This window comes from Pongo pygmaeus, chromosome 8 (genome assembly GCF_028885625.2).
Source record: "Pongo pygmaeus isolate AG05252 chromosome 8, NHGRI_mPonPyg2-v2.0_pri, whole genome shotgun sequence".
Classification (NCBI taxonomy): Eukaryota; Metazoa; Chordata; class Mammalia; order Primates; family Hominidae; genus Pongo; species Pongo pygmaeus.
The window spans coordinates 14,667,728-14,692,207 of record NC_072381.2 but is presented as its reverse complement, the minus strand read 5'-3'; the positions used below and the strand labels follow the sequence as shown (position 1 = coordinate 14,692,207).

Genomic DNA, 24,480 nt, shown 5'->3' with positions numbered 1-24,480 from the left:
GAGGATTTTTTTTGAGCCATCTTATTCAAAAGGAAGCACGTCTGTTGGTTAGAGAAATGAGTATTTGGTTCTCTGTACCGTTATGTGTTAAGAAGATTATGTCTTACTAGTTCTGAGCTCTTTCAAGATCAAATGAAGACAGAATTTGTTCAAAGCGTGGGTTGACCTCCCCTACTCTGCTTTTGGCTCCTTTTGGAAATCTGATGTCTGCCCTTCTAAGTGTAAGGTGAGCATTTTCTGGTCAATTTCAGCTGACCGCTATGTGACTGAGATGTTTCTGAGGTTAAGAATTGAGTGCGAGTCAGGTCTTCCCTTTGTGGGGTTAACATGAGAAAGAAGACAACTTCAAATTTAATTTTAATAGAAGCAGACTTTAGTATGCTACGAGAGGTATTAATGGAGTCCTGCAGGAGTGTAAAGGGGAAACACTGAGGAGGAGCCAGGGAAGACTTGGTGGGGTGAGTTCCTCCATTTGGATTCTCTAAGCCGCCCGTATTACCCTGTTGATTCGATACTTTTTTTTTTTTTTTTTGAGATGGAGTCTCACTGCATTGCCCAGGCTGGAGTGAAGTGGCGCGACCTTGGCTCACTGCAGCCTCTGCCTCCTACGTTCAAGCGATTCTCGTGCCTCAGCCTCCTAAGTAGCTGGGACTACACGTATGCACCACGATGCCTGGCTCATTTTTGTATTATTATTATTATTTTTTTAAGTAGAGACGGGGTTTCTACTTGGCCAGGCTGGTCTCAAACTCCTGACCTCAAGTGAAATGCCCACCTCAGCCTCTCAAAAGTGCTGGGATTACAGGCGTGAGCCACCGTGCCCGGCCTATTCAGTATGTTTTAATAAGGTACACACAGTGTGACATACAGCCCAGGGCTGAGGAAGGAAATAGGAGGTAAGACGAGAGGTTTGCGGGCCTCTGGAGGTCAGCCAGAGGCACAAGGAGTCAGTGGCTCCAGCTTTCTCCTAGCTCTTCTGTATCTGCTAGTCACTGTGAGGCCGCTGCTACTTTGTATGGCTTATGTACAAGCCATTGTGCCAGAGCATAGGGGAGAGAATGGAAGTCACTCTCTGCAGAGTGACTTTCCCTTCTGCAGAGATTCACTTCTGTGTCCTTCAAGGGGAGACAGTGTGGAAACATGTGGGAAATTAGCCCACAGGCGGGGAAGTGCCTGGGGCGAGGGGCGTCCAGTGGAGTCTTCCACAGCAGTTCAAACAGGAGGACATGTCTCTGGAGAGGACCTGGGAAGACTGGGGGAGGCAGGCTGTGAGTTGGTCTTTGCAAGGTGCCTGGAGTTTTACTGGCCAGGGAGGAGGGATTTCTGCCCAGGAGGAAATCGGGAGCAGAGGTGGAGATGGGAACGTGCACGGGCTTGGTGTGTACTGGCTGCCTGGAGTTGATGCCAGAGAGTTAAGAACCACACATTTGTAAAGGTAATTGAGGACTCCACTATCGAGAAGGGGGCCACAGAAGGCCAAGCAGTTTAGCATCCTCCCCTGAGGTGACCACTGATGCTCGGCTTGGTAGCCCTGATCTGATTAAATGAGTTAGCTCATTGGATTTGACTGAGGATGCAGCTGGATTAGAGGGAAAGGCAGCCGGCGGGGATGGAGGCCATGAAGCCAAGTGTACAATTCCCAGGATGAGAGATGAGCGACTGGTGATAGGGGGCGATTTTCAGATGCGTTTATGGAAGGGAACTGATGATCGATTCTGTACTTAGGGTTGAAACCTGTGAGATGGAACCTTTGGGAGAAATAAGGAAGTTAAGGGAAGACTGCGAGGGATTGTTTCTCAGCGGAAGAATGATGTGTGTGCTGTCATCTCTGTTGCTTTTGAGAAACAATAGCTCCAACTCAAATTTGCCTGGGATGACTTCTGCTACAGTGTAGGCCCTGTGGGGTGGGGTCGTCTCTGTCCTTTCAGTGTCCTTTCCAGCACCTGGGCAGTGTCTGGCACCTCGGAGGCCTTCAGTAAATGGCGAGTAAAGTGGAGCTCAACTTGACGCCAGTTGATTCTGAGGTGAACATTCCAGTACGAAGTTGGAATTTCAGAGCCAGAGCTTGGGAAGTCAGAAACTATCTCCACACACACTTTAGAAACAGCTCTTGTAGCAGAAGGGGTAAAGGTGTGTGGGGTCTCCAGAGGCGTGACCGAGAGAAGAGGACAGGGCTGTGGCCCTCTGCCTGGACTGCTGGTGGTGTTAAAGGGAGGGAAGAGGAAGTGTGGGCAGAAAGCTGGGGGAGAACGGGGAGGACAGAGGGAGGGTGGTCCAGAGGCTGCCTTCTCATCAGCAAGAAAATAGACACCAGCCCCAGACCCAGGAGAGGCCTAGGAGAGTGTCACCAAAGGAGGGAGCCCTGGATGGCCTGAGAAAGCCCCGCCGGGTGTGGACTGTCATGCAGATAGAAACATGTTGTTGCTGTGAATATTTGAAGGATGACATTTGTTGTCTGTTAGTGACCACGGATCACAGCCCTTGGGGACAGACCTTGAGGGCCAGAAGCACAGGCACTTCTTACCAGAAAAAACACCTGACAAGCCAAGTGACACTGCCAACTCCTAGGTAGCAGTTGGTCTGGGGAACATTAGCCAAGGTCCTTCTCAGGGTGAAATTTCTCTGGAATAGTTCTCAGGCCCAGCCATTGTCTTGGGAATAAGCCCAAATGCACCTGTTTGGTTGATGAACATTCTGTGCTTTGGGGCTTCAGATGGGACTGACTAGGCTGGGACGCCCAGAGCTGCAGAGTGGAGCAGGCTCTGACTGCGTGTCACGTCCACATGGTGAACATGGCAGACGTCTGGTTGCCCTTCTCGTTTCTCCCATAGATATGCTGCTGTTGGCTGAACGTAGGGGACGTTCCTCCCTCCCACCAGGTACTACTCACAGGATGAGGGTAGTTCTGCAGTCTACCAGGGAATTCTAGAATCTGCACAGGAGTAGAGGAAGTGAGGGTGCAGGGTTTATGTCTTATCTGCAGTCCTAGGACTTTCAACTGGGTGAAAAAAGTCACCAAGGATCAGCCTCTTGCCAAGACAAGGGGCTGTTATAGTTGGCTGTGGGCCCTTGAAGGATTTTATTCACCCCTTAAGCCATTTTTACCTCCTCCCCTGAGCCAGGAATTGAATGAATCTTTATTTATTTTATATTAGTTTTCTTCTATCTAGAGACTTCTTGTTCTCACACACTAGAGTATTTTTGTTTTTGTTTTCATTTTCTCTCTATATTTTGTCTTCAGTCTTTTCTAAGTTTGTTTGAGTATCCAACTTCCTGGCAAAACTAGATTATGCAAGAACTGCGGTTTTTTTTTTTTTTCAACTTTGGCTTTGATCATGATATATTTGGACAATATAGAAAATGCCTCTTTTTAGCCAAGATTCAGACTTTGGGGAGTTACAAGGCCGAAGAAATTTAGTTGCAGGAGTAATTTGCTAGTTTCCATAGAGAGCAACCCAAACTTCATTGGTTGACCATCAGCCTCACTTTCTTCTGACAGATAGCAGCTGAGTCTTGGGTACCCAACTTTGGCACAAGCCTCTCTGATATCCTGCTCCAGTCATTTTCTTTCTTCCACAACACTTTCTCCCTTCCCTGTCTGCACTGGAGAAATGAGCAGAGGCCAAGATTGGGTTCATCATTATTCTTTTTTGTCTAAACTAGTGTACTTGTGGTATACGGTCATTCACTTTCATGTTGATGGAACATTAAGTAACGGAGAGTTAGAGTAATGAATTGGTTTGTTGGGACTGTTTGCCTACTTTGTTGAGCATCTGCCACATGGGCAAGTACTGTGGATGGTAGATGTTTTCCATGAGTTTTCAAGAATGCTGAGACCAACTCTGCACATGCAAGTGTACTAGCTCTGATTTCCAGTTGAGGAATCAAGACTCAGGTTAAATAATTTTATAAAATCACATAATTGATGAGTGACCTAACCAGGGATTCTCATTCAAGATGGGTGGTCTTCAAGCCTGATGCTTTTTTCCATTATGCTGTATAACTTCCCATGGACTGTGCACAGTTTAAGATGGATGAAATGACAGAATTGTCATTATGCAGCAGCAACCAAGTGACTTGTGGATAGTAATTTTAATAGCTGTTGCACGTGTACTCTTACACATGCAGAGGAGGACATGCACCAAAAAAGTGTACCGATTGAGGGTGAATGTTCAGAGGAAACACACCTGTGTCACCAGAATCTGTATTATCCAGAAACGATCTTTTCCAGGCCCTGGAAGCCCCATTTGTACTGCCATCTATTCACTCCCGAAATAACCATTATCCTGACACCTAACATCAAAGGTTGGTTTTGCCTGGTTTTGAACATTATGTACATGGACGCGTGCGTGTATACTCTTCTGCATCTTGCTTTGTTTGCTTAACATTGTATTTGTGAGATTCAGCTGTGCTTTGTTTGCAGAATTGCCAGTTCGTTCTCATTGCTGCGTAGTATTCCATTACATCAGCACAGCGCTGTTTACTTACCCATCGTACTGTTAGTGGACATTTGAGTTGCCTCCAGTTTGGGACTATTATGAATGGCCTGCCGTTAACATTCTTATAAAAAAGCATTTATATTCATATGTTTTAATGAAATATGTCTTTCCTGCCTCCCATCTCACTTTAATGTCATCCTTTAGAGGTTTTCTGTTTGGGATCGTAAAGCTGTGATATTAGAAAGCTTCTAAAGTCCTGTTGAGAGACAGGAAATCATTCTGTTAAAGTCAAACCTGGTTCCTCCATCCGTCATCCCAGCCCATGGAGTGCTTTAGAGCTTCCTTTTGGAATTACACAGACTCAAGGTCAAATCTTGGTCCTGCTCTTTAGTAGCTGGGTAACCTTGGGCAGCAGTGACAGCATTATTGTTACTAATTTATTCTTATTCATTGCCAGCGACAGCGCTAATAGCAGGTGACATCTATTGAAGGTTTACTGTGTTGTAGGCATTGCGTTTGGTGCATTTCATTTTTTTTTTTTTTTGAGACAGAGTCTCACTCTGTCTCCAGGCTGGAGTGCAGTGGCGCAATCTCAGCCCACTGCAGTCTCCGCCTCCTGGGTTCAAGCGATTCTCCTGCCTCAGCCTCCTGAGTAGCTGGTATTACAGGTGCACACCACCACGCCCAACTTTTTGTATTTTTAGTAGAGACAGGGTTTCACCATGTTGGCCACGATGGTCTCGATCTCTGGACCTCATGATCCACCCGCCTCGGCCTCTCAAAGTGCTGGGATTACAGGTGTGAGCCACCGCGGCCCGGCGGGTGCATTTCTTATTTACTCTTCATGGCAGCCCTGTGAGATCTGTCAGTCCTTTTTCATTGTTGCCTTGTTGAGCCCGCGAAGGCCCTTACCCAAGATCACATAGAGCAAGTGAGGAAGCTGGAATGCAGATGCAGGTTGCCCCACCCAAACCCATGCTCTTGAAGCTGTCAGCCTCATTTGGAGACTGGGAAGTCATGACCCCTACCTCATGGGCCATATGAGGACCAAGTGACAGGGGAAGCTTACATATACCCCCAGGTGACATGGACACCAACTCCAAGATGGATTCCTTTCACCGCATCTCTCAGAATGGCCAACTGCTTTTGGGGTGTGCTTTGACTACAGTGCAGGAGGGCAGAGCGGGCATGGCTGCTCCACTCTGGCTGTCCTAAGGAAAGCGGACCTGCCATTCCGGGTCTGGACACCTCATTAGTTGAGGAGCTGTCGCCACCTACTGGTCGTACCCACCTCACTTGGGCCAGCTTCTGGTTGCTGTGGTGTAGGCAGATATCTGTCGGATGTTTCTTGCCCTCCTTAGTACTCACTCCCTCCTCCTCTGCCATTTTCTAAATATAAAATATGTGCCTTATTTGTAAAAATACATTTTCGGGGGATGAAAAAACTGATGAGGAAATGAATTTGATACTTTCCCAAGAGCATCACTGTTTGGCATTTGTACAGCAGCATATTGGCGGCAAGTCTGTTGAGTTCGTCATTGTTTTAAATGACCATCCTGGGAAGCCACAGGGGACTGTCCTATAGCTGTAGTGGAGCTTGGCAGAGTATGAAACCATAACATCTCTGCACTTAAGCAGATGATTCTGGTGGGACGTCGTTTCTAAGCCTTGGTGCACCAGGTTGGTGGCCACAGAAATCCCCTGGGCACTTGTCCGTTGCCCGGTCTAAGATGGAAATTTTTAGGTTTGCCTTAGGGCCAGGCAAGTCAGGAGTTTGTGATGAAACCAACTGCACTTTGGGAAAAATTATTACCGGAACTCAGGCTCCTGCCTGTCTGGGAACTGTGGGTGCTGAGAGAGAGGCTTTGGATCTAAGAGGTGTCTTTCCGTTTTCAGGCTGACCTGGCCTGGAGTTTGCCGCCTCCGCCTTACGTAACTTGGGTTTCTCAGGGTATTGCCAGAGGGTTGGCAGAATCTTAGAGACAGCTTAGGAAACAGATTCTCCAAAAGTATCTTGGAATTATTTTAACTTTCCAGAAGTTTTTGCAGTTCAAAAGGTTGTTTCACTTTGGTTGGTGGTAGCGCACCTGTAAACTGTACACATTGCCATGTGCCAAGAGATTGTTTTAGAAAGGATTCAAGTATTAGTGCTTCTAGATAGAATTAGGTCTTAAATATTTAGGTAAACATGAAAATTAGCATAATCTCTAAATTCTGATTTTTAAATATTAGAGGATTAGGTTTTGAATTCATCTGTTTGATGTAGAAATATGCAGATATGGAGCCAGAGCAGTCTGCTGGGGCAAGCCAGCTGTGGTCTGGGTTTGTTTTATCAGCCCAGTTGTGAAAGTTTTCCAAGGGAATGGTAATTCACCTCTGGAAAGCAGTCAACAGAAGTGCCTGGGATAGCCAGAGAGCTGGGCCGGGAGTGAACTTTGTAAAGGGAAAAACATGAAAAGCAAGGACTCAAAATCCATCTGTAAATATGGGATTTCCCAGTCCTCTGGGATAGTAGAGTCGAATAATGACTTCCATGTGTTGCCTAATGGAAATTAAAGGTAGAATTCTCATCAGGCAGCATTTTTCAGTACACATAGTGTGTCTGTCTGAAATACAATTCTCTGTTATTACTCAACAGCTTAAAAATCTTTCAGTGAGTCCCCTCCATTCAGAACAGCACGAGAGGCCCTTGTCATCAGGCCTGTCTGTTTCCTGCCCCACTCTGAACGACTGGAGCCATTCAGAACTTCATGCAGCACCTTGGCAGTGTGATAGACAGACCTTTTTAGACTTTCCAGAAGCTTCTTATGTTAGTTGCATGAATAGGTCCAAGAACCATTGAACATTATCAGTGAGAAAGTCTGTGGGTCATTCAACTGAAGTTACAGTTTTGAAGAAATCAAAGCCCAGAGAAGTAGAGTTTCCTATACAGAGTTTTCCAGGCCTCTAAATAAAGTATGTAATGTTGCTGGTCGCGTAGTTGGGCTTATAATAGCTTCTATTGAGTTCTCATGTTTGTGTCAGGGATTAGAGAGAGTCCTTGCATACACATTTTACTCAGTTTTTACAACATTCATTTTACACATAGGAGAGCTGGGGGTCAGGGAAGTTAAGCTTTGTCCAGGATCTCAAACCAGTTTTATTTCTCCTTCCCTGAGCTGGTCCTGGTTTTCTTTAATTGACTTAATACATTTAAAAAAAAGTTACTTTGAGTAGGTTACTTGACCAGTGAAGTGACTGTGACAAGATTATCTTTGTGTTTATTTCTAGAAACGTTGTTTCATGTCAGTAATAATATTTGCTTGCAAAGTACTTGTACCTCTAGACATTTCTACCCCATCTTTACTCTCAGGCTCCTGGATTCCTTGTTGTTCAGTGAGGAAATGTACCTGGCCGCTCAACCCCACTTTCTGCACTATACCTTATGGCAGTGAAATCCAAATGGCTCAGGGACACCCTCTGTCGTTAGCCCATGCGTTTGTTACTTCATTTAAGTAATGCTTTCTGAACAAGTCCAAGGGGTCAAAGGAATAGAACATAAACCAGACATGTTCTTTGCAGTGAAGAGAGGATAAGATTTATATCCATGTTGCTGTAATACAAGGTGGTGGTTGACGAATACTAGGAAAAGAGAACAAAGAACATCCCATAGAATTTGGGAAGGCATCAGGGCAGATGCGGCATTTATTTGGATCTGCTGGATGCGTGAGTTTGGCTTTGTGGAGATCCGGGGCTGCAGTGGGAAAAGCCTCAGCATGCCTTCGGAGGGAGCAGTGCTATAAGCACGCTGGTGGAGGAAGGCGGGGTGTGAGGATGTGGGGAGCAACAGCGTTTGTTTCAGCTTGATCGGAAGATAGGATTTGTGAGATGCAAGAGTTGCCTTATACCAGAGTTGTATTTTCCAGCGTTGGTAGCAGTGAGCAGGATGGCTGGCAGAGGGAAGAGAGCTGTGAAGAAGGTCATAGTGATGGTTATTGCCATGTGCTAGTCACAGCTCCAGGGCGGGGTGTCACTGAGAAGCAGCTGGAACCCAGATCCCACATGATTCTCCCGCCACCACCACTGCCCTGAGTACAGAGACTCAAGGAGGGGTTGCTCCGGCCTGTTCACCCCCTTGTTACTAAGTGACCATTTTCCAGACCCCAATGTGGCCTGTGCATGAGGAGCTGCAGGGACGGTGCCACCTGTTCTGAGGACAGGCTTAAGGTCTCCATGCTTAACTCAGACTGAGAGGCTCCTGTGCACCCCCTTTTCCAGCTCCAGTTGTGAAGAAGGACAAACCAGTGAAAAAGAAGGAAGGTGTTTGCCCGTGTGTTGACAGCATATACATATACTTCACCACACTGTCCCACGGAAAAACATCCTCCTGGGCTGAAATCCCAAATGCACTACACACACCTCTGTGCAGCCACAAGTGTCTAAAAAGTCAGCCGCAGCCCTCCCCTCCTCCACCGGCTCCCAGTGCCCGTGTCTCTCTAATAGGAGACAGGCTTGGGTGCCCCTCACCCCACTGGTCCTATGTGAGAAGAAAGACTTCCAAGCAACTAAATCTAAAGAGAAGTCAGAAAAAAGTCCCAAGCTAGGGCCTGTTTCCTAGATTCAGAACTAAAGTCATTTCATTCTGCGCACTGGAAGCTCAACCTCCCTCCTGGCAACAAGGCCCACGTCATGTTTGCACCTCAACACTGATGTCCAGGAAAGGCTAAGTGGGCATCTTATGCTGTCTCTAGTTGAGGAAGAAGTGGGAGTGCAGGACAGAGGATGAGGGGACGGAAAGCGGAGGGCAGGCAAAGCCTGAGGCCATGGAGGGCCAGTCAGTCAGATAAAGGAGAGCGAGTCAGTCAGGTAAAGGAGAGCGTGTCACCCGGGCTTGAGCGCTGGCTGCACCTGCCCTCTCAGTGTCACCTCTTCCATGTCGATCAGACATCTCAGACTCGACACGTCCCAGATCCACTTGCTCTTTCAGCCTCCCGTCATGGCAACTTGAGCCTTATGGTTGCTCAGGCCGGAAACCTCCGAGTCATCCTTGATTCCTCTGTGCTTTTCACGCCTCGGGTCCAGTCCTTCAGGAAGTCCCAGAGACTTTACCTTTAAAATACATCTTGAATCAGGCGCTCCGCTTACCTGTGCTGCTGCTGCGTGAGTCTAAAGCATCTCTCACCTGGATGACCTTTGCAGCTGCCGCCCTGACTCCTTGCCTGCCTGCCTGCCTGCCTGCCTGCAGCCGGTTCTAAACCTAGGAGCTGGAGTAATCTTTTAACTCATGAGTCAGATACTGTCATTACTCTGCTCAGAACCTGGAAATGACCCCGTGGCCCTCAGGGTGAAGACAAGAATGCCAGCACTGGTGCTCAAGTTCCCGTGCTCTATATCCTCATCATCCCTCCCTCCCCTGCAGCCACCCTCGCTGCTTTGCCATTCCTCATCCCCCCCAGGCACCCTCTTACCCTGTGGCCTTTGCATGCGCTCTTCGCTCTTCCCGCTGCTGATCGCAGGCTGGCTCTTCTGTCACATTCCCTCCAGCTCCTCCCCAACTGTAATAACGAGGTCAAGGTCAGAGGCAGTTGTCTGTCTGGGTTTGGCGTCATGGAGATTATCTATGGGGAAGGGCAGAAATACAGAGCCTTTTATGGAAGTTTGTAGCCTTCTTGGTCTATGATTAACTAGAAGGAAACTGCAGTTGAGTTTTCAGACACCTGTGGCTGCGCAGAGGTGTATGTAGTGCATTTAGAATTTCGCCAAGGAGCACGTTTTTCCGTGGGACAGTGTGTTGAAATCAGCCTGGCTGTGATGGGTTCCCTGAGTCACCCTCTGCAAGGTTTGTAATTCTCAATTCAGTTCAGGTTGCAGGCATTCTTGTTGTTAAAAGATCAATGCAAATAGTGTCTGAGGAATGTTTGGTGTAATTTATTGTATATGCCTTATTGTTTGATAATTTTGAGCCTTAATCATGCAGTGATATTTAAGATATTTAAATAAATGTTGCAGCTACATTATTTTTCAGTTGGCTTAGCCTTTGGATTTTCATTCTGTTTATTTTCACATTAACTTTGTAAAGATGTTGCTGTGGTTTGGTGGACAGAACATAACACAGGGAGGTGCTGGGGCCAGGGTCATACTTTCCAGCAGGGCGACTAGGAGGTCAGGCCTCTCTGAGAAGGTGACGTTTGAGGAAAGACCTGGAACGATAGAAGCAGGATGAAGCCCACAAGGTGCTTAAGGAAGGAGACAGTGACCAGTGTCACAGGCCAGCGAGTACCGTGCTGAGAACTAGAAGCCTTTTCCACTGGCACAGGGCCAGCATTGATATGTTTGTAGCATAGATTGATTTGCTGAGGCTGAAGGATTAGCAGTAAAGGACCTGGGTCTGGTGCCTTTTGACCAACAAGTGAAACAACAAGCACTGAAACTTAGAGAAATCACAGTTAGATTTATTCAGAGCCAAGTTCGAGGACTTACTTAAGCCTGAGAACACAGACTCAGTGTAGACTGAGAATGGGTCCCAAAGTAAGTTATGTGAGGTGCAATATATATATATGTTTCATTCCCTTTCCTTTTCTGTTTTGTTTTGTTTGAGACAGAGTCTCTCTCTGTTGCCCAGGCTGAGTGCAATGGTGCGATCTCGGCTCACTGCAACCTCTTGCCTCCCGGGTTCAAGCGATTCTCCTGCCTCAGCCTCCCAAATAGCTGGGACTACGCCACCACGCCTGGCTAATTTTTGTATTTTTAGTAGAGACAGGGTTTCACCATATTGGCCAGGCTGGTCTCAAACCCCTGGCCTCAAGTGATCTAGCCACCTTAGCTTCCCAAAGTGCTGGGGATACAGAATGAGCCACTGTGCCCAACCTTTTTTTTTTTTTTTTTTTCTTTTCTTTTAGAGATATGAGGTCTTTCTCTTGCTCTGTCACCCAGGCTGGAGTGCAGTGGTGCAATCATAGCCCACTGCAGCCTCTCAACTCTTGGGCTCAAGTGATTCTCCCACCTCAGTCTCCTGAGTAGCTGAGACTACAGGCATGTACCACTGTGCCCAGGGCATTTCCAATGTTTTTTAAACGTATGGGGTCTTGCTGTGTTGCCCAGGCTGGTCTTGAGCTCCTGGCCTCAGTGATCCTCCCACATCATCCTCCCAAAGTGCTGGGATTATAGGCGTGAGCCACCTTGCCCGGCCTTGTATTTTGTAACAGGGGAATACATGTGGCACAGAGGTGGGAGAAGCAGGCAGTGAAGCAGCAGTTTCAGTCCTGTGATTGTGATTGATGCTCAGAGACGCTGTGCATAAGATAAGGTAAATATGCAGCTGAGTGGGTAGGAGAAAGGTTAGGCATCTTAGAGTCTGGTAGAGGGTGACTGATTCCATCCCGTCTTTGTTCTGTATCTGATAAACAGATTTATGACCAATAACCATCAGTGAAATATTTAACAAACTCCAGTAGGACAGGCAAGAGGTCAGCTTTAGTTTATAGGCCCCGCTTTCCTGACGCATGTGTCCAACTGCAGCCATTGTGGGCCAGTGTTCAAATTTTCATTTGAACTTTCTTTTTTCTGACATACTCAAGTGCTTGTTCTGAAGTTGATATGGAGACAGGGTGGCAGGAAGCATCCTTTGTGACTGGAACTCAAGTTGTGGCAGTGGCAGTGATAGAAGTCAGGCCACAGGGCTCCCTGGCCTTAGTCATGGGCAAAACGAGGCCAGGCCACCATTCTCTTCCCTCCCCCACCCCAGTTACATTCCATGCGCTTAAGAAGATTTATCAGTGATACCCCAGAGTGGACTCAGGAGGATGGCATGTGTTAGCATACTGAGCACAGCCTTAGCAAAAACTGCAAATGAGTGTTTCTCATCTTTCTCTTTCAGACGGCCCACCTGAGGATATCGACCCTAAGGACTCATATCTCATTACAAGAAGCATCATGGCCGAGCCAGACTACATAGAAGATGACAATCCTGAACTCATTAGGCCTCAGAAACTGATCAATCCTGTCAAAACCTCCCGGAACCATCAAGATCTTCACAGAGAACTTCTTATGAATCAAAAAAGGTAAAATGGTTTCTTGAGCATAGTATTTTTTTTTTTAAGAGGACTTTTAAGATCATGATATCTAGTTTTAATTGTATTTACAAAGGCTTCAAAGAGTCTTTGATTTCTTGCCCTTGTTAAGGCTTTCTTATTCCTTCTCACATCCTAGAACCGGGTTACCCCTCCGTGAGGCAGATGCCCTGCAGGTGGCCATCACTGTGGTGGCCAGCAGTGCTTTCAGACTCCTGCAGTTGCGGGTTCCCTTCTGAAATGGATGTGTATTTCCAAATTCGGATGGAAGAGGCTGGATTAAGGATAGCAGAGAATGTCCTAAGTAGAAGAGAAATATGTTCTTAAATTTAAAATCTCTGAATTTTCTCCTTACACTGGGGAAGGTGTAGGAATCATGTAATTACCGCCTACTCCGGCATTTGTCAGTAGCGGGGAGAAGTCTCTAGAACCATATTAGACTTAATAGATAGGACACTCATGTTTTTGTTTGTTTTTGAGTAGCATTTTAAATGATTATTATCATAGTCTTTATTATTAATTATTTTGGAGGACAGGAAAACATTTACCTTCTATCTACTTTGCAAACTCCATCTGTGCCATAAATCATTTTGGATGTTGAGTTGCTATACTCTGCTTTTTAAGTAATTTGGGCGGGACAGGAGACTAGGGGAACTGAGGATGAAAGGCTACTTTTTCAATTTAAGAACTAGGAAGTTTCATTTAGGATTATTTTCAGATCTCGTAGGACTATAGATGGCTCATTTGCCCACTCTTTGCTAAGCCCTGGTGAAAGGTCTCCCACTGAACTGAAAGATACGCAGATCAAGTTTAGCATTAGGGTAATTTTTTACAGGGAGGCCTAGTTAAACAAATGTTTTAAAGAGGATCAAGGGGCATTTTGATGGCAATTCTCTTTCCTGAGTACACTCCAGCTAGAACTAATGACTCCTATCCATCCCAGGAATTATTTGTAAATACATTTCTCCCTCTAGAGTGTGGGAATGTGGCTTACTCCTGTTTTATCCCCAGCATATTACTAGGAAGCTGTTGGATTAATGTGTATTAAATTGAATACAAATAAGTTTTTAGCTTCCATCTGCCTTTGTCACACAATAGAAGAAAGAATATATGAATTTGGTATTATTATGGCCAAAGCAAAATGAGACTATCAAGTTCCTAAAATAGACCACAGAACTTAGAAGCCATCCTATCCTGCCTGGGAAATCATGTCTTCATTTTGGTGGAAAGATTGTCAGTTTAGTAGGCTCCGAAACAGAATAGCAGTTGTCACTCATAGATTTTCAGATTATCTTCACCTCTTTGGCCTCTGTTCCCTTATCTATAAAGTGTAAGGTAGGAGACTTAGCTGTTCTCTAAGAAACATTTTAGCTCCAACTTTTTCTTCTAGGAAAACCTATGAAAGGGCTCCAAGTCAGAATAAAGGTCAGAGTAAAACCACCATTTTCAGAATAAGTGTTCTCTAAATTATAGGCTATGAATTATTCTGCAAAAATGTATTTAGTAGTTTGGGTCATATTGCTGTAAAACCTACAGATTTGTGCAGTTGAGTCTGTTTCCACATTTTTTAGAGAAAGGGCTTCCATTCTATCTTTGTCTGGCCTGTTCTTTCTTCTCCTTGTTTGCCCAGCTCAACTAATCTGAGACAGTGCTGGGTTTCCCTACAGTACTATGGTGTAGAGAGGACGTGGGCTTTGAGGTCAGAGAGAAATGATATGAATCTTGGTTTTACCAGGACTTAACTTTACCTACCTTATGATCTTGGCCAAGGTATCCCCTCTTGAGATCTGTTTTTTCATCTATAAAGAGGGAGATAATAGTATCTTTCTTATCAAAATTAAAGTAGGCTGGGCACCGTGGCTCACGCCTGTAATCCCACCACTTTGGGAAGCCAAGGCGGGTGGATCCCCTGAGGTCAGGAGTTCGAGACCAGCCTGGCCAACCTGGCGAAACCTTGTCTCTACTAAAAATAGAAAAATTAGCCGGGCGTGGTGGCACACGCCTGTAATCCCAACTACCCTGGAGGCTGAGGCAGGAGAATTGCTTGAACATGGGAGGTGGAGGTTGCAGTTAGCTGAGATTGTGCAAGAGAGCAAGACTCTGTCTCCAAAAAAAAACTTAAAGTAAATAATAGCTTGTATGAAAATGCTTAACATAATAAGTGATCACTTAGTCACATCTATCTTCCACTTCCTATATGGCAACATCTGGAATTTCCTATTGCTTTTTCTCCCTTTTCTTTGAAGGATTTTGGTCGGGTTGGAAATACATTTAAAAAAAAAGAAAAAGAAAAGGCAGATTTCAAAATCAAATGAATATATCTCATCTCTTAAGAGTTTTTAAGGTCATACCAAACTTGTTAGAAATACACTGGTTTTAGAGTGAGAATTTCTCAGTTTCTTTCCTTTTATTCGTCTTTTATTTTATATAGTTTTTAGAGACTGGGGTTTTTATTTCTAAATTTTAGTGTCAAACTATAGGATACATCACATCAATACTATGTATGTTTGATTAATGAATAACCAGTCTTGATTACTGCATGGTATTGTAATAAAAATCCGTTTGCTTTTCTGCAGTTTATAACAAGTCTTCTTACATTTTGTCTCATCTGGTGCTCTTTCTAATAGCCCAGTGTATGTTATCTTCAGGTTACCCTCACTCACGTGAGTAATCTCAGGGTGACTGGTTTAAGGAATCATCTCAAGATTACATAATAGTTTTTTGAAATAGTGTTTAGAAATAAAAACAAGTTTATGTGGAGACTTACACCTTTGCTACGCATAGCTACAAATTAAGCTCAGAGCTCTATAGCAGTTCAGACAGTTTTTCCGGTTACATTTCAGAGATTATGTGTTAAAGGCCAAGTCACTGCTTAAGAGAACAAGCACCCACAGGTCTTCTAACTGCGAAACCTATGCTCTTTCTAGTGTATAATCCTATTCCTCTATTTACCATCTTTGGAACCCAGCTTAGTTTCAGGTTAAAAGTCTTTGAAGCCTCTAGGTCTGATGGTTAAAACCCTGTGTCAGGTTCTCACTTTCCATAGGTGTTTTCAGTAGTATAAAAAGGCAGATTTGAAAATGCTTTTTTTTTTCTTTGGTTAAAAGATTACTATTGAAGAGATCTTTAAAAAAACAATTAAGAAAGGCCGGGCGCGGTGGCTCACACCTGTAATCCCAGCACTTTGGGAGGCCGAGGTGGGTGGATCACGAGGTCAGGAGATCAAGACCATCCTGGCTAACATGGTGAAACCCCTTCTCTACTAAAAATATAAAAAATCAGCCAGGCGTGGTGGCGGACACCTGTAGTTCCAGCTACTCAGGAGGCTGAGGCAGGAGAATGACGTGAACCTGGGAGGTGGAGCTTGCAGTGAGCCGAAATGGCACCACTGCACTCCAGCCTGGGTGACGGAGCGAGACTCCGTCTCAAAAAAAAAAAAAAAAAAAAAAAAAAAAAAAGCATATTTCTGATATTATTTAGAGAGAGAGATTCTGTGCTCTACAAAGATTACTTTTTGGAATAAATAGGTCAGTTACTTAAACATATCCCTAAAATTGGTTCTTTGGCTTGTATATTTCGAAGTCAGTGGCCTCTCGTTCCTGGTTTTTAGCTGACATTCTTTTGGCATGCTTTACTAGATGAATAGTTCCTCAATAAATACTTGCTGCTGTACAACATGGAAAAAGATAGGGGGCAGTTCTAGAGATAAAGGATACAAGTGTTTGTGTTCCAATCCTTGCAGGCAAAAATGACTAAACCAGAAACGTAAAAGAGGCAGGCCAAACCAGAAGATTACAAGATTAAAGAACAAGGGCTGAAATTCAGGCCCAGCACGGTGGCTCACACCTGTAATTCCAGCACTCTGGGAGGCCCAGGCAGGCGGATCACCTGAGGTCAGGAGTTTGAGAGCAGCCTGGTCAACATGGAGAAACCCCATCTTTACTAAAAATACAAAAAAATTAGCTGGGCGTGGTGGCATGCGCCTGTAATCCCAGCTACTTGGGAGGCTGAGGCAGGAGAATTGCTTGAACCCAGGAAGCAGAGGTTGCAGTGAGCCAAGGTCACGTCACTGCACTCCAGCATGGGCAATAGAGGGAGACTCTGTCCCCCGCAAAAAAAAGAACAAGGGCTGAAATTCAAATCAACTTTTCGCGGTACCCTAAGAAAAATAATTAGGCCAGGAGATGTTTGGCTACGTGGGTAGGCATTGTTCTGTGATGGTCTGAGCCCCAGACCTTTCCTCTGGCTCTGGCTGAATGCTCTCCCAGGTAATGAAATGACTTCACTTATTAATACATAGGTACACAGAGTTCAGGTAGATGTGGAATGAATGTGGACTTGCCCCGTCTGCCCTTGAATGTATTTAGTGGTTTATGTGAAATGTACCTTTCAAAGTTGTCTATGTTTCATACTCTAGTGGTGGGAATATAAATCATTGCAGCCTTTTTGTAGGGCACTTTGGCAGTACTCATCAAAATATGCAATGTGCGGATGCTTAGCCAGCAACTCAGCTTCTATGAATCTAGCCAACAGAAATGCTTGTAGAAGCGTGCAGCTATAAATGTCCACAGAGGCTCAGAGCCTCATTGTTTTTAACAGTGAACAATTGGAAACCAAATAGATGTCTGTCAATAGGGATGTGGCAGAATTGTGGCATGTTTATATGGGTATAGAAAGTATGGAGGAACATAGATCAAACTGTTGGTAAGAGTTATCTCTGGATGCAGGAATAGGTAGGGGTTGATGGGTACAGGGTCTCTACTTTGCATAATTTTGGGGCCACTGTTCACATAGAAAATTTGCAATGGAGTGGTGCTCCTCGATTTGTTTAATGGAGAGGGTTTGGATGTGCTTTTGCGTTTTATTTAACATATGGGTATATTACTTTTCTTTTTCTGCAAAGAGCACTTATTAATTTTATAGTTTTTTTAATTGGCTTTGCCCGCTTCAGTAGTCACAGGTAGCTACCTGACCTAGAAGCTGACTTGGGAATTACTGTTACTCTTGGGTGATGCTGTCATAAAGGGGTTGAAAGTACTTGTTAGCTGTATATGTCAGAATTGATTAAAGAGAACCAACGATACTTATGCAAGGGATGGTATGGTAGTTAATTATGAAATTTGGAGAAACTCATTTCTGTCTGTCAACACTATCTCTGCTCCATTTAGACTTAGAGACTTATATGGGCAATGCTTGACTTTTTCCATTCAGCACAGAAAGTTAAGTAATCCACTGTGATAAAATATTAACTAAGTTTATATGACTTCTTGACTGCTGTAAGTAGAGAATATTTATCATATAAGCACCATTTTCCTGAATTTTGTTACTACATATTTTATCTTACTGTCACTATTGTGTAAAATCTTTGAAAGGAAAATGAATACTGTGTAATAGTTAAACCCATTCATAGGTTGCAGTAGAGTGTCAGCCAAATGTGTCATACATCAAATCTTCAGCAGCTTTTGCATAATCCAGGAGAATTTAATAATAGTTGAAGTTAATTTTGCCAGTGAAATGTAGGGAAAGAAAAATGTTTGAAATTTAAATTATTCAGATAGCTAAATTCTTAATCCTAAAATTTAAATCCCTTAATTCTGTCACATGTAGTGTTATATCAAGACTTTTTAATAGTCATGAAACTGAGTAAATCTTTATTCAGATTACTTAAAAACAGCTTTTCCTGTGGTTAATAACATCTTTATTTTGAACAGAGTACTCTTAAGCAACTTATATTGTGCTGATTAAAGATTTAATCTGTCCATATTTTCTACCCTGTTGTTCAGTCTTGATAACTATGAGATAAACCATAATTAAATCACAAAAGTCACCTGCCTCTTTTGTTTCCCTGGAAATTTGGCCAAATTTTTTTTAACGGAAAGTTCTGCTAATGAAAATTGGGAAATTGGAGACATATTATTTTGACTGTGTGTCCTCTGTCATTAAAGATGGAATATACTAGCTGGGTGTGGTCGCTTATGCCTGTAATCCCACCACTTTGGGAGGCCAAGGCAAGTAGATGGCTTGAGCTCAGGAGTTCGAGACCAGCCTGGCCAACATGGTGAAACCCCATCTCTACAAAAAATACAAAAAATTATCCGGGCGTGGTTGTGGGCACCTGTAATCCCAGCTCCTCGGGAGGCTGAGGGAGGAGAATCGCTTGAACCTGGGAAGAGGAGGTTGCAGTGAGCCAAGATTGTGCCATTGCACTCCAGCCTGGGCAACAAGAGCAAAACTGTATCTCAAAAACAAAAACAAAACAAAGAAAAAAGAGCTGGGCGTGGTGGCATGTGCCTGTGGTCCCAGCTACTCAGGAGGCTGAGGTGGGAGGATCGCTGGAGCCCAGAAGGGAGAGGTTTCAGTGAGCTGAGATCATGCCGCTGCACTCCAGCCAGGGCAACAGAGAGACCCTGTCTCGGAAAAAAAAAAAAAAAAAAAAGATGAAATATACCGATTTTTACTCTAAACAACAACTTTGAATTAAGTTTTTGTGATTTTTAAAAACATCTAGATAGGAGAGATGCCAGAATTTTTAGAAATTCTAGATGAATGAGGAAGTATGCAATTGAGGATTGGTTTACAGATGTGATTGTGTGGACTTGAAAGGGATCAAGGTGAGTGTGCTGTTGAATTTCTCTGGCCAGAGCACATGTATTGGAAATTGTTATTTAACAGTTGCTCAGATGACTCCTAGTTGGTTAGTCAAGGTAGTTGATAGGAGTTGTTTAGAGAACAACCCTGTCCCTTGTCTACAGATTAGCAGTCACCAGCAGCCAGACCAGGAGGTGTGTGGGAGGTGCTCAGGCCCATCCCAGAGTTCAGGACAGAGTCAGCAGTGCTTGTTGCCTGCAGTTCAGAAAAGGATGAATTACTGTTCCGCCACGTGCCTGCGTGCGTAGCATGAGTGTGTGTGCGCTGTTACCTACACCCTTTGCTGCCTGAAATTATAGTGCTTTTCCTGTTTGGTGGTTTGTCCTATTTTTATTTTAAATTGTCTTGGTAAATTTTAACATCAAGTTGAGATTACTTATGAGTTGGTGGAGACTGGCTAAGATAAGTGACTAAGAAAGATAATAAGAAGAAAGGTGGGCTGGATAATCCAGCATTCTGGAAAGCCATAGGAGAAATCCTAAGGAAATAGAAAAGGCAAATCTTAAGCTAACAGTTAAACAGAGATCGCACCGGAGAAAATGCTAAGACATGTCTTTCCCTTGACTTCTCTCAAATATTTCAGATGGAGGGTGGCTAGTTCATGGCCTGTTTGGCTTGTTTCTCCCCATTTGGAGAGATGGCAGCCTAATTTATCTCTCAGAAATGTAGGACGTCCCTGAAGGCCGACTTGCTTTCATTGTGAATAATCGACTACACATCTGAAAGGGTTTCGGTGGAGGAGTATTGGACTGAGAATTAGGGGATTAAGGTTCTGCATGGCCATATCCTTCAGTAATGATATAACCTCGGATGTGCCTTTAGATGTACGAGAACCCCCTTTCAGATCTGAAAAATGAAGGGTGGGAACGTTTCCAGGGCATTTTACTGTCTAAGCTGGTCTTGAGGCTGCATTTAGTGCATAAGATCGGGGGCTAGAGGCCAGGTGTGGTGGCTCACGCCTGTAATCCCAGCACTTTGGGATACCGAGGCAAGTGGATCCCGAGGTCAGGAGTTTCAGACCAACCTGACCAACATGGTGAAACCCCATCTCTACTAAAAATACAAAAATTAGCCGGGCGTGGTGGTGCACGCCTGTAATCCCAGCTACTCCAGAGGCTGAGGCAGGAGAATTGCTTGAACCTAGGAGGCAGAGGTTGCATTGAGCCTAGATCACATGCCACTGCACTCCAGCCTGGGTGACAGAGCGAGCCTCTGTCTCAGAAAAAAAAGAAAAAAATCAGGGGCTAGATTTTGGGAAGCCTCCCCTCCATGCAGAGCCCCCTCATTTCCTGACCATCTCCGTCTCCGTCATGGGCACCCGTCACAGTCATCGTACGTGCGTCCCCACCCTCACTGCCCTCCTTTGCGTAGCCTAGTGTCTTGCATACGGCAGGTGGCCAATACATTTTTATCGAATGAATGGATTTTATGTACTCTTTGGAGATCTCCTCTTGCCTTTCTTTCGTGCTAGTGAATTTCTTAGATCACCATGTTGCATGTTGTAGCCTAGTAGGTATCAAGCTAATTCTGTAGACCTTTTCCGTGGTTGATATTGTAAGTTAAATTTCTGTTCATAAAAAATGTAGCCATTAGATTAACGTTTTTTATTTTTGTTAATGCTCTTTTGCAGGGGTCTTGCTCCTCAGAACAAACCAGAATTGCAGAAGGTGATGGAAAAAAGAAAACGAGACCAAGTAATAAAGCAGAAGGAAGAAGAAGCACAGAAGAAGAAATCCGACTTGGAAATAGAGCTATTAAAACGGCAGCAGAAGTTGGAGCAGGTAAGGGGGATTGGCTGGAAGCTGTCTTTTTTTGTTTTTGTCTTGAAGAATGTTGGAGTGTTGGAGCGGGCAGGATTTACCAGACGTGCCAGTGTATACATTTATACTATGAAAGAAATATTGGAGACAAATGTCAGCAAATGGGGTCAAATACGTTCAAGGCAGGGACAAGAATCCTACTGAGGACCTAAAAGATCCCAGAGGCAAAAGCAAGATAGGGACATGGCACTGAATTCACACAGGGTGCTGGAGTAATTTAATGAAATTCACCTTCACGAAGACTCCAGAGCAACTGCGCGTTGACCCCAGGATTTGTTTCCTTAGCCCTGTCTTTTCAATTCTTGTCATCTCGTGGTCCTATTTGCAGTGACAGCCAAGTGGCTTCTGTTTCTGTGCACAATTACCCGGACTCTATCCGTCCATTTTTTAAAAAGTGGGGGACCAGGAGAGAATTTCTTCTGTGGGGAAGTAAAGTTGTCAGGGACTTTGAAAGAGAGAGGAGTATTTTGAAAGGCTGCTTGGTTTGTAAATAATTTTTCCTTTTCTGAATGTCATTTAGCTTGAACTTGAGAAGCAGAAATTGCAAGAAGAGCAAGAAAATGCCCCCGAGTTTGTGAAGGTGAAAGGCAATCTTAGGAGAACAGGCCAAGAAGTCGCCCAAGCCCAGGAGTCCTAGGCCGAGGCTGCACCAAGACCTCGTGTGTCACCCCACAGAGCTGTCTGTGGGTGCCTTCTCAATCTCAGGGCAAAAGCCCCTGGAGAATGTTCCAGCCAGCAGAGAATTTTGACTTGCAGTAGGATTTGGTTTGATTTTCCTACGATCTGGGTGGATGCCTTGCCTGTGACAGTTGCAGTTCCTATTCGCCAAATGAAGGGCAGTGCCCCGCATATAAGTTGGAATGATGGACCTGTGTTCAGAGACTTAACAGAACCAACAAGCAAAACAAGTGAGAACAGGAAAAAGGAAGAGGACACTGAAATCAATTCTTGAGAGTTGCACTACTTGGTTTTTCTTCCATTCCAAGTTTAGTGGGACCCAGAGCCTTTTTTCTTTTAAAAGCTAAAAAAAATGTTTAATTCCGCTTTTTGTTATCTGTTAGATAATTGAGATCACCTAGAAATGCATTTAATCTGTTCACTCACTGTTTGTAAGTTTTGAGGACCCAGAATTTTCTTGTTTAATTTATACTTTCACCCCTGTTGCAGTTAACACCAGAGAAGGAGCGTGTATGTCGAGCACAGCCACTACCCTTGTTGGCACTAAATTTAGAAATAGGGTGAGAAGGTTTAAAAGCCCATCTTGATTTTATTTTCATTCCTTTTGGTTCTCTGTGTAATAATAGCAGGCTACATAGTGACATTCCAGTTCCAAGGAGGTACATCCTGTCCGTTCATTAATTGCTTTGATTACTAGGAGGGTTTCTGTTCAGTTTTGTTTTTAAATGTCTTGCTGATTTAGTTCTTTCAGATGGAATAACCTTCTAGTCCTTTAGAGAGTGGAACTAGTCCATATAACCCAGCTTCAGTATCAAAAGTAGAAGCTGCCACATCTTTTCATTTCTCCAAGAGGAGTGTGGGGAAGGTTCCCATGACCGGCTAGGCAGTCAGGATTTCTCTAGGCATTCTAATGTGAAATAAGTGTAGACTGCTCTCAAGGAGGCTTCATCAGAAGATGTATAGCATTTGAATGTCTAATGATAATGAATATCATTAGAATCCAAGCTTTGAAAATTTCTGATTAATGCCCATATATTTCTTTATCTTTGTTTTTTCTTGTGAAGAAAGACTTTAACACTGTCTGAGTGATGATGCTGTTGATAAGGATGATGTCGATGACTACTATATTGCATCTCTCAGGAACAGCTGATGGGAAGGGAGGGGATGCTGACTTCTCTTGTTCTAGCTAGCAGCAGGCTCCTCAGAGAGGGGGCCGAGTTACAGACAGCAGCTGCATTCTCATGCAAAATTAGTTTTAAACTGCTAGTGGTGGGCATCGTTACCTTTTGCCTGGGTGATACGGAAGAATTGTTGAGGATTTAGTATGCTCCGTAGAGACAGTTCAGCCAGTCATTTCTGCATTGGAGAGACTTCTCATACTTTCTTTGAAGACTCAATAGAAAGCTAGATCCAGAGCTTTTGAATCCTTAATTAGCATAGTAGAAATTAGCTTTCTATGGGAATGCTTTAGTGTTAGCAGTTGACAATTAGGCCCATATTCAATCTGAATGGGAACAAAAGTAAATGCAATGATAATATACTGCTAGTTAGAGAAACATGTTAGTTGATTACACCTGAAATGGATTATTTATCTCATCAGCAAGTATTATTTGAATAAAATGAGAAATGCTTAAGAAAATTGTTGCTCTATAGTAATTTGGTTTTGAAGAATGGAATGGTAACTTTTTTTCCATCGTTCTTTTGAGAGAAGAAAGTGTGATGACTGATGATCTTGAAAAGCCCATTTCTGATTGCACATTGACTAGCATTCTTTCTTTGTGTCTGTGGACTAGCGATGCTGTTTGTAAAATGAAGATTCGGGACTGGCTCATATCTTTTTATCTAACTAGATGTCAGATCTTGAAATCTGTATTCTCGAAGCAATTCTGCCACTTGATCGTATTCACAAGGGCCCTGATAGGCTCCTTTAGAAGGACCAGTTCTGTTCCTAGAGCTTAACTAGAATTCATTATTCTTCACTGAAAAAAAAAAAAGAAAAGTTAATTAAGAAAGCATTTCTTTCCTAATCTCACTCAAATCTGCAGAGTTATTTGTAATTAGTAATACAAAATCTGGCCAAAAGGAGACTTGTAAATAGCGTAAAGTGGTGTCTTATGCTAAACGGTGGAATGTATAGGCAGAGAAGCTCTTTGAAGTTGTCACATGAGCTGGGCTCACAAGCCTGATTCAAACAGGCTGTCAGTCTCCTCTCACCCCTTAATACTGTGCAGGCCAAACTCCTAGGACTCTTGAACATCTGAGCAGTTTTGTGCTTTGAGCCACTTTTTGACAAAAATGGCTCCATTTTTCCACAGCGTGGTTTTCTTAAAATAGTTTAATGTTTTATAGTCTCGTAGTAGTGTTGCTTTCTAAGCTATAACAGTCGACTTTATTCTTCTACTCTGAAAAATCTTGACTTGTTTGAGTGTATATAATATATATAAAGGGAGCCTTAATGGATTGGTTTTCATAATTTAATATTTTTTGTATTTGCTCTTGTATAATTGTTTTTAACGGAAAGTATTAAAGAATTGAGGGTGGAATTCTTAGAACCAAAGTTATTCTTAATAAAAATCACCACATGCTTGGACCATGCAACCATGTTTGTCTGATCTGTTTAAGGTGGGCATCTGGAACAGAACGGGGCTGGGTTCAGTTCAAAGGTGAGAGTTGGTTCCAGGGTCTCCCTTTCGATGACTGGTCCTCATTGACAACCTCGCCCCTCAAATCACTTATGTCCTATTGCCTTGTGGCAGTGAAGCTGACAGTTTATCATATCAAACAGAGTCATCTCAGGTATTTATGGCACTGTAAATTATACATTGCAGTAGACCATATGGCCCTTTA

At 43.8% G+C, this 24,480-nt stretch overlaps 1 protein-coding gene and 1 long non-coding RNA gene across 8 annotated transcripts in view; one reads left to right on the top strand and one right to left on the bottom strand.

Moving 5' to 3' along the window:
* Nucleotides 1-24,231, top strand: part of FAM107B (family with sequence similarity 107 member B) — an 85,887-nt gene extending 61,656 nt beyond the window's left edge. For 6 of the 7 annotated variants that reach the window (XM_054503744.2, XM_054503748.2, XM_063669570.1 and 3 more), the window contains exons 2-4: nt 12,295-12,478; nt 20,766-20,916; nt 21,476-24,231. In XM_054503744.2, the coding sequence (XP_054359719.1) occupies nt 12,351-12,478; nt 20,766-20,916; nt 21,476-21,592 (396 nt within the window). In that variant the 5' untranslated portion in view covers nt 12,295-12,350 and the 3' untranslated portion in view covers nt 21,593-24,231. Of the gene's footprint in view, nt 1-10,085; nt 10,258-12,294; nt 12,479-20,765; nt 20,917-21,475 lie in introns of those variants that run through there. The other variant, XM_054503743.1, reaches the window with a different exon arrangement.
* Nucleotides 8,318-10,001, bottom strand: LOC129045257 (uncharacterized). Its single transcript, XR_008504922.2, has 3 exons — nt 9,887-10,001; nt 9,345-9,527; nt 8,318-8,386 (listed from the first exon to the last, which is right to left on the bottom strand). It is a non-coding gene; the product is annotated as an uncharacterized LOC129045257 (long non-coding RNA).
* Nucleotides 24,232-24,480: the final 249 nt, after the last annotated feature.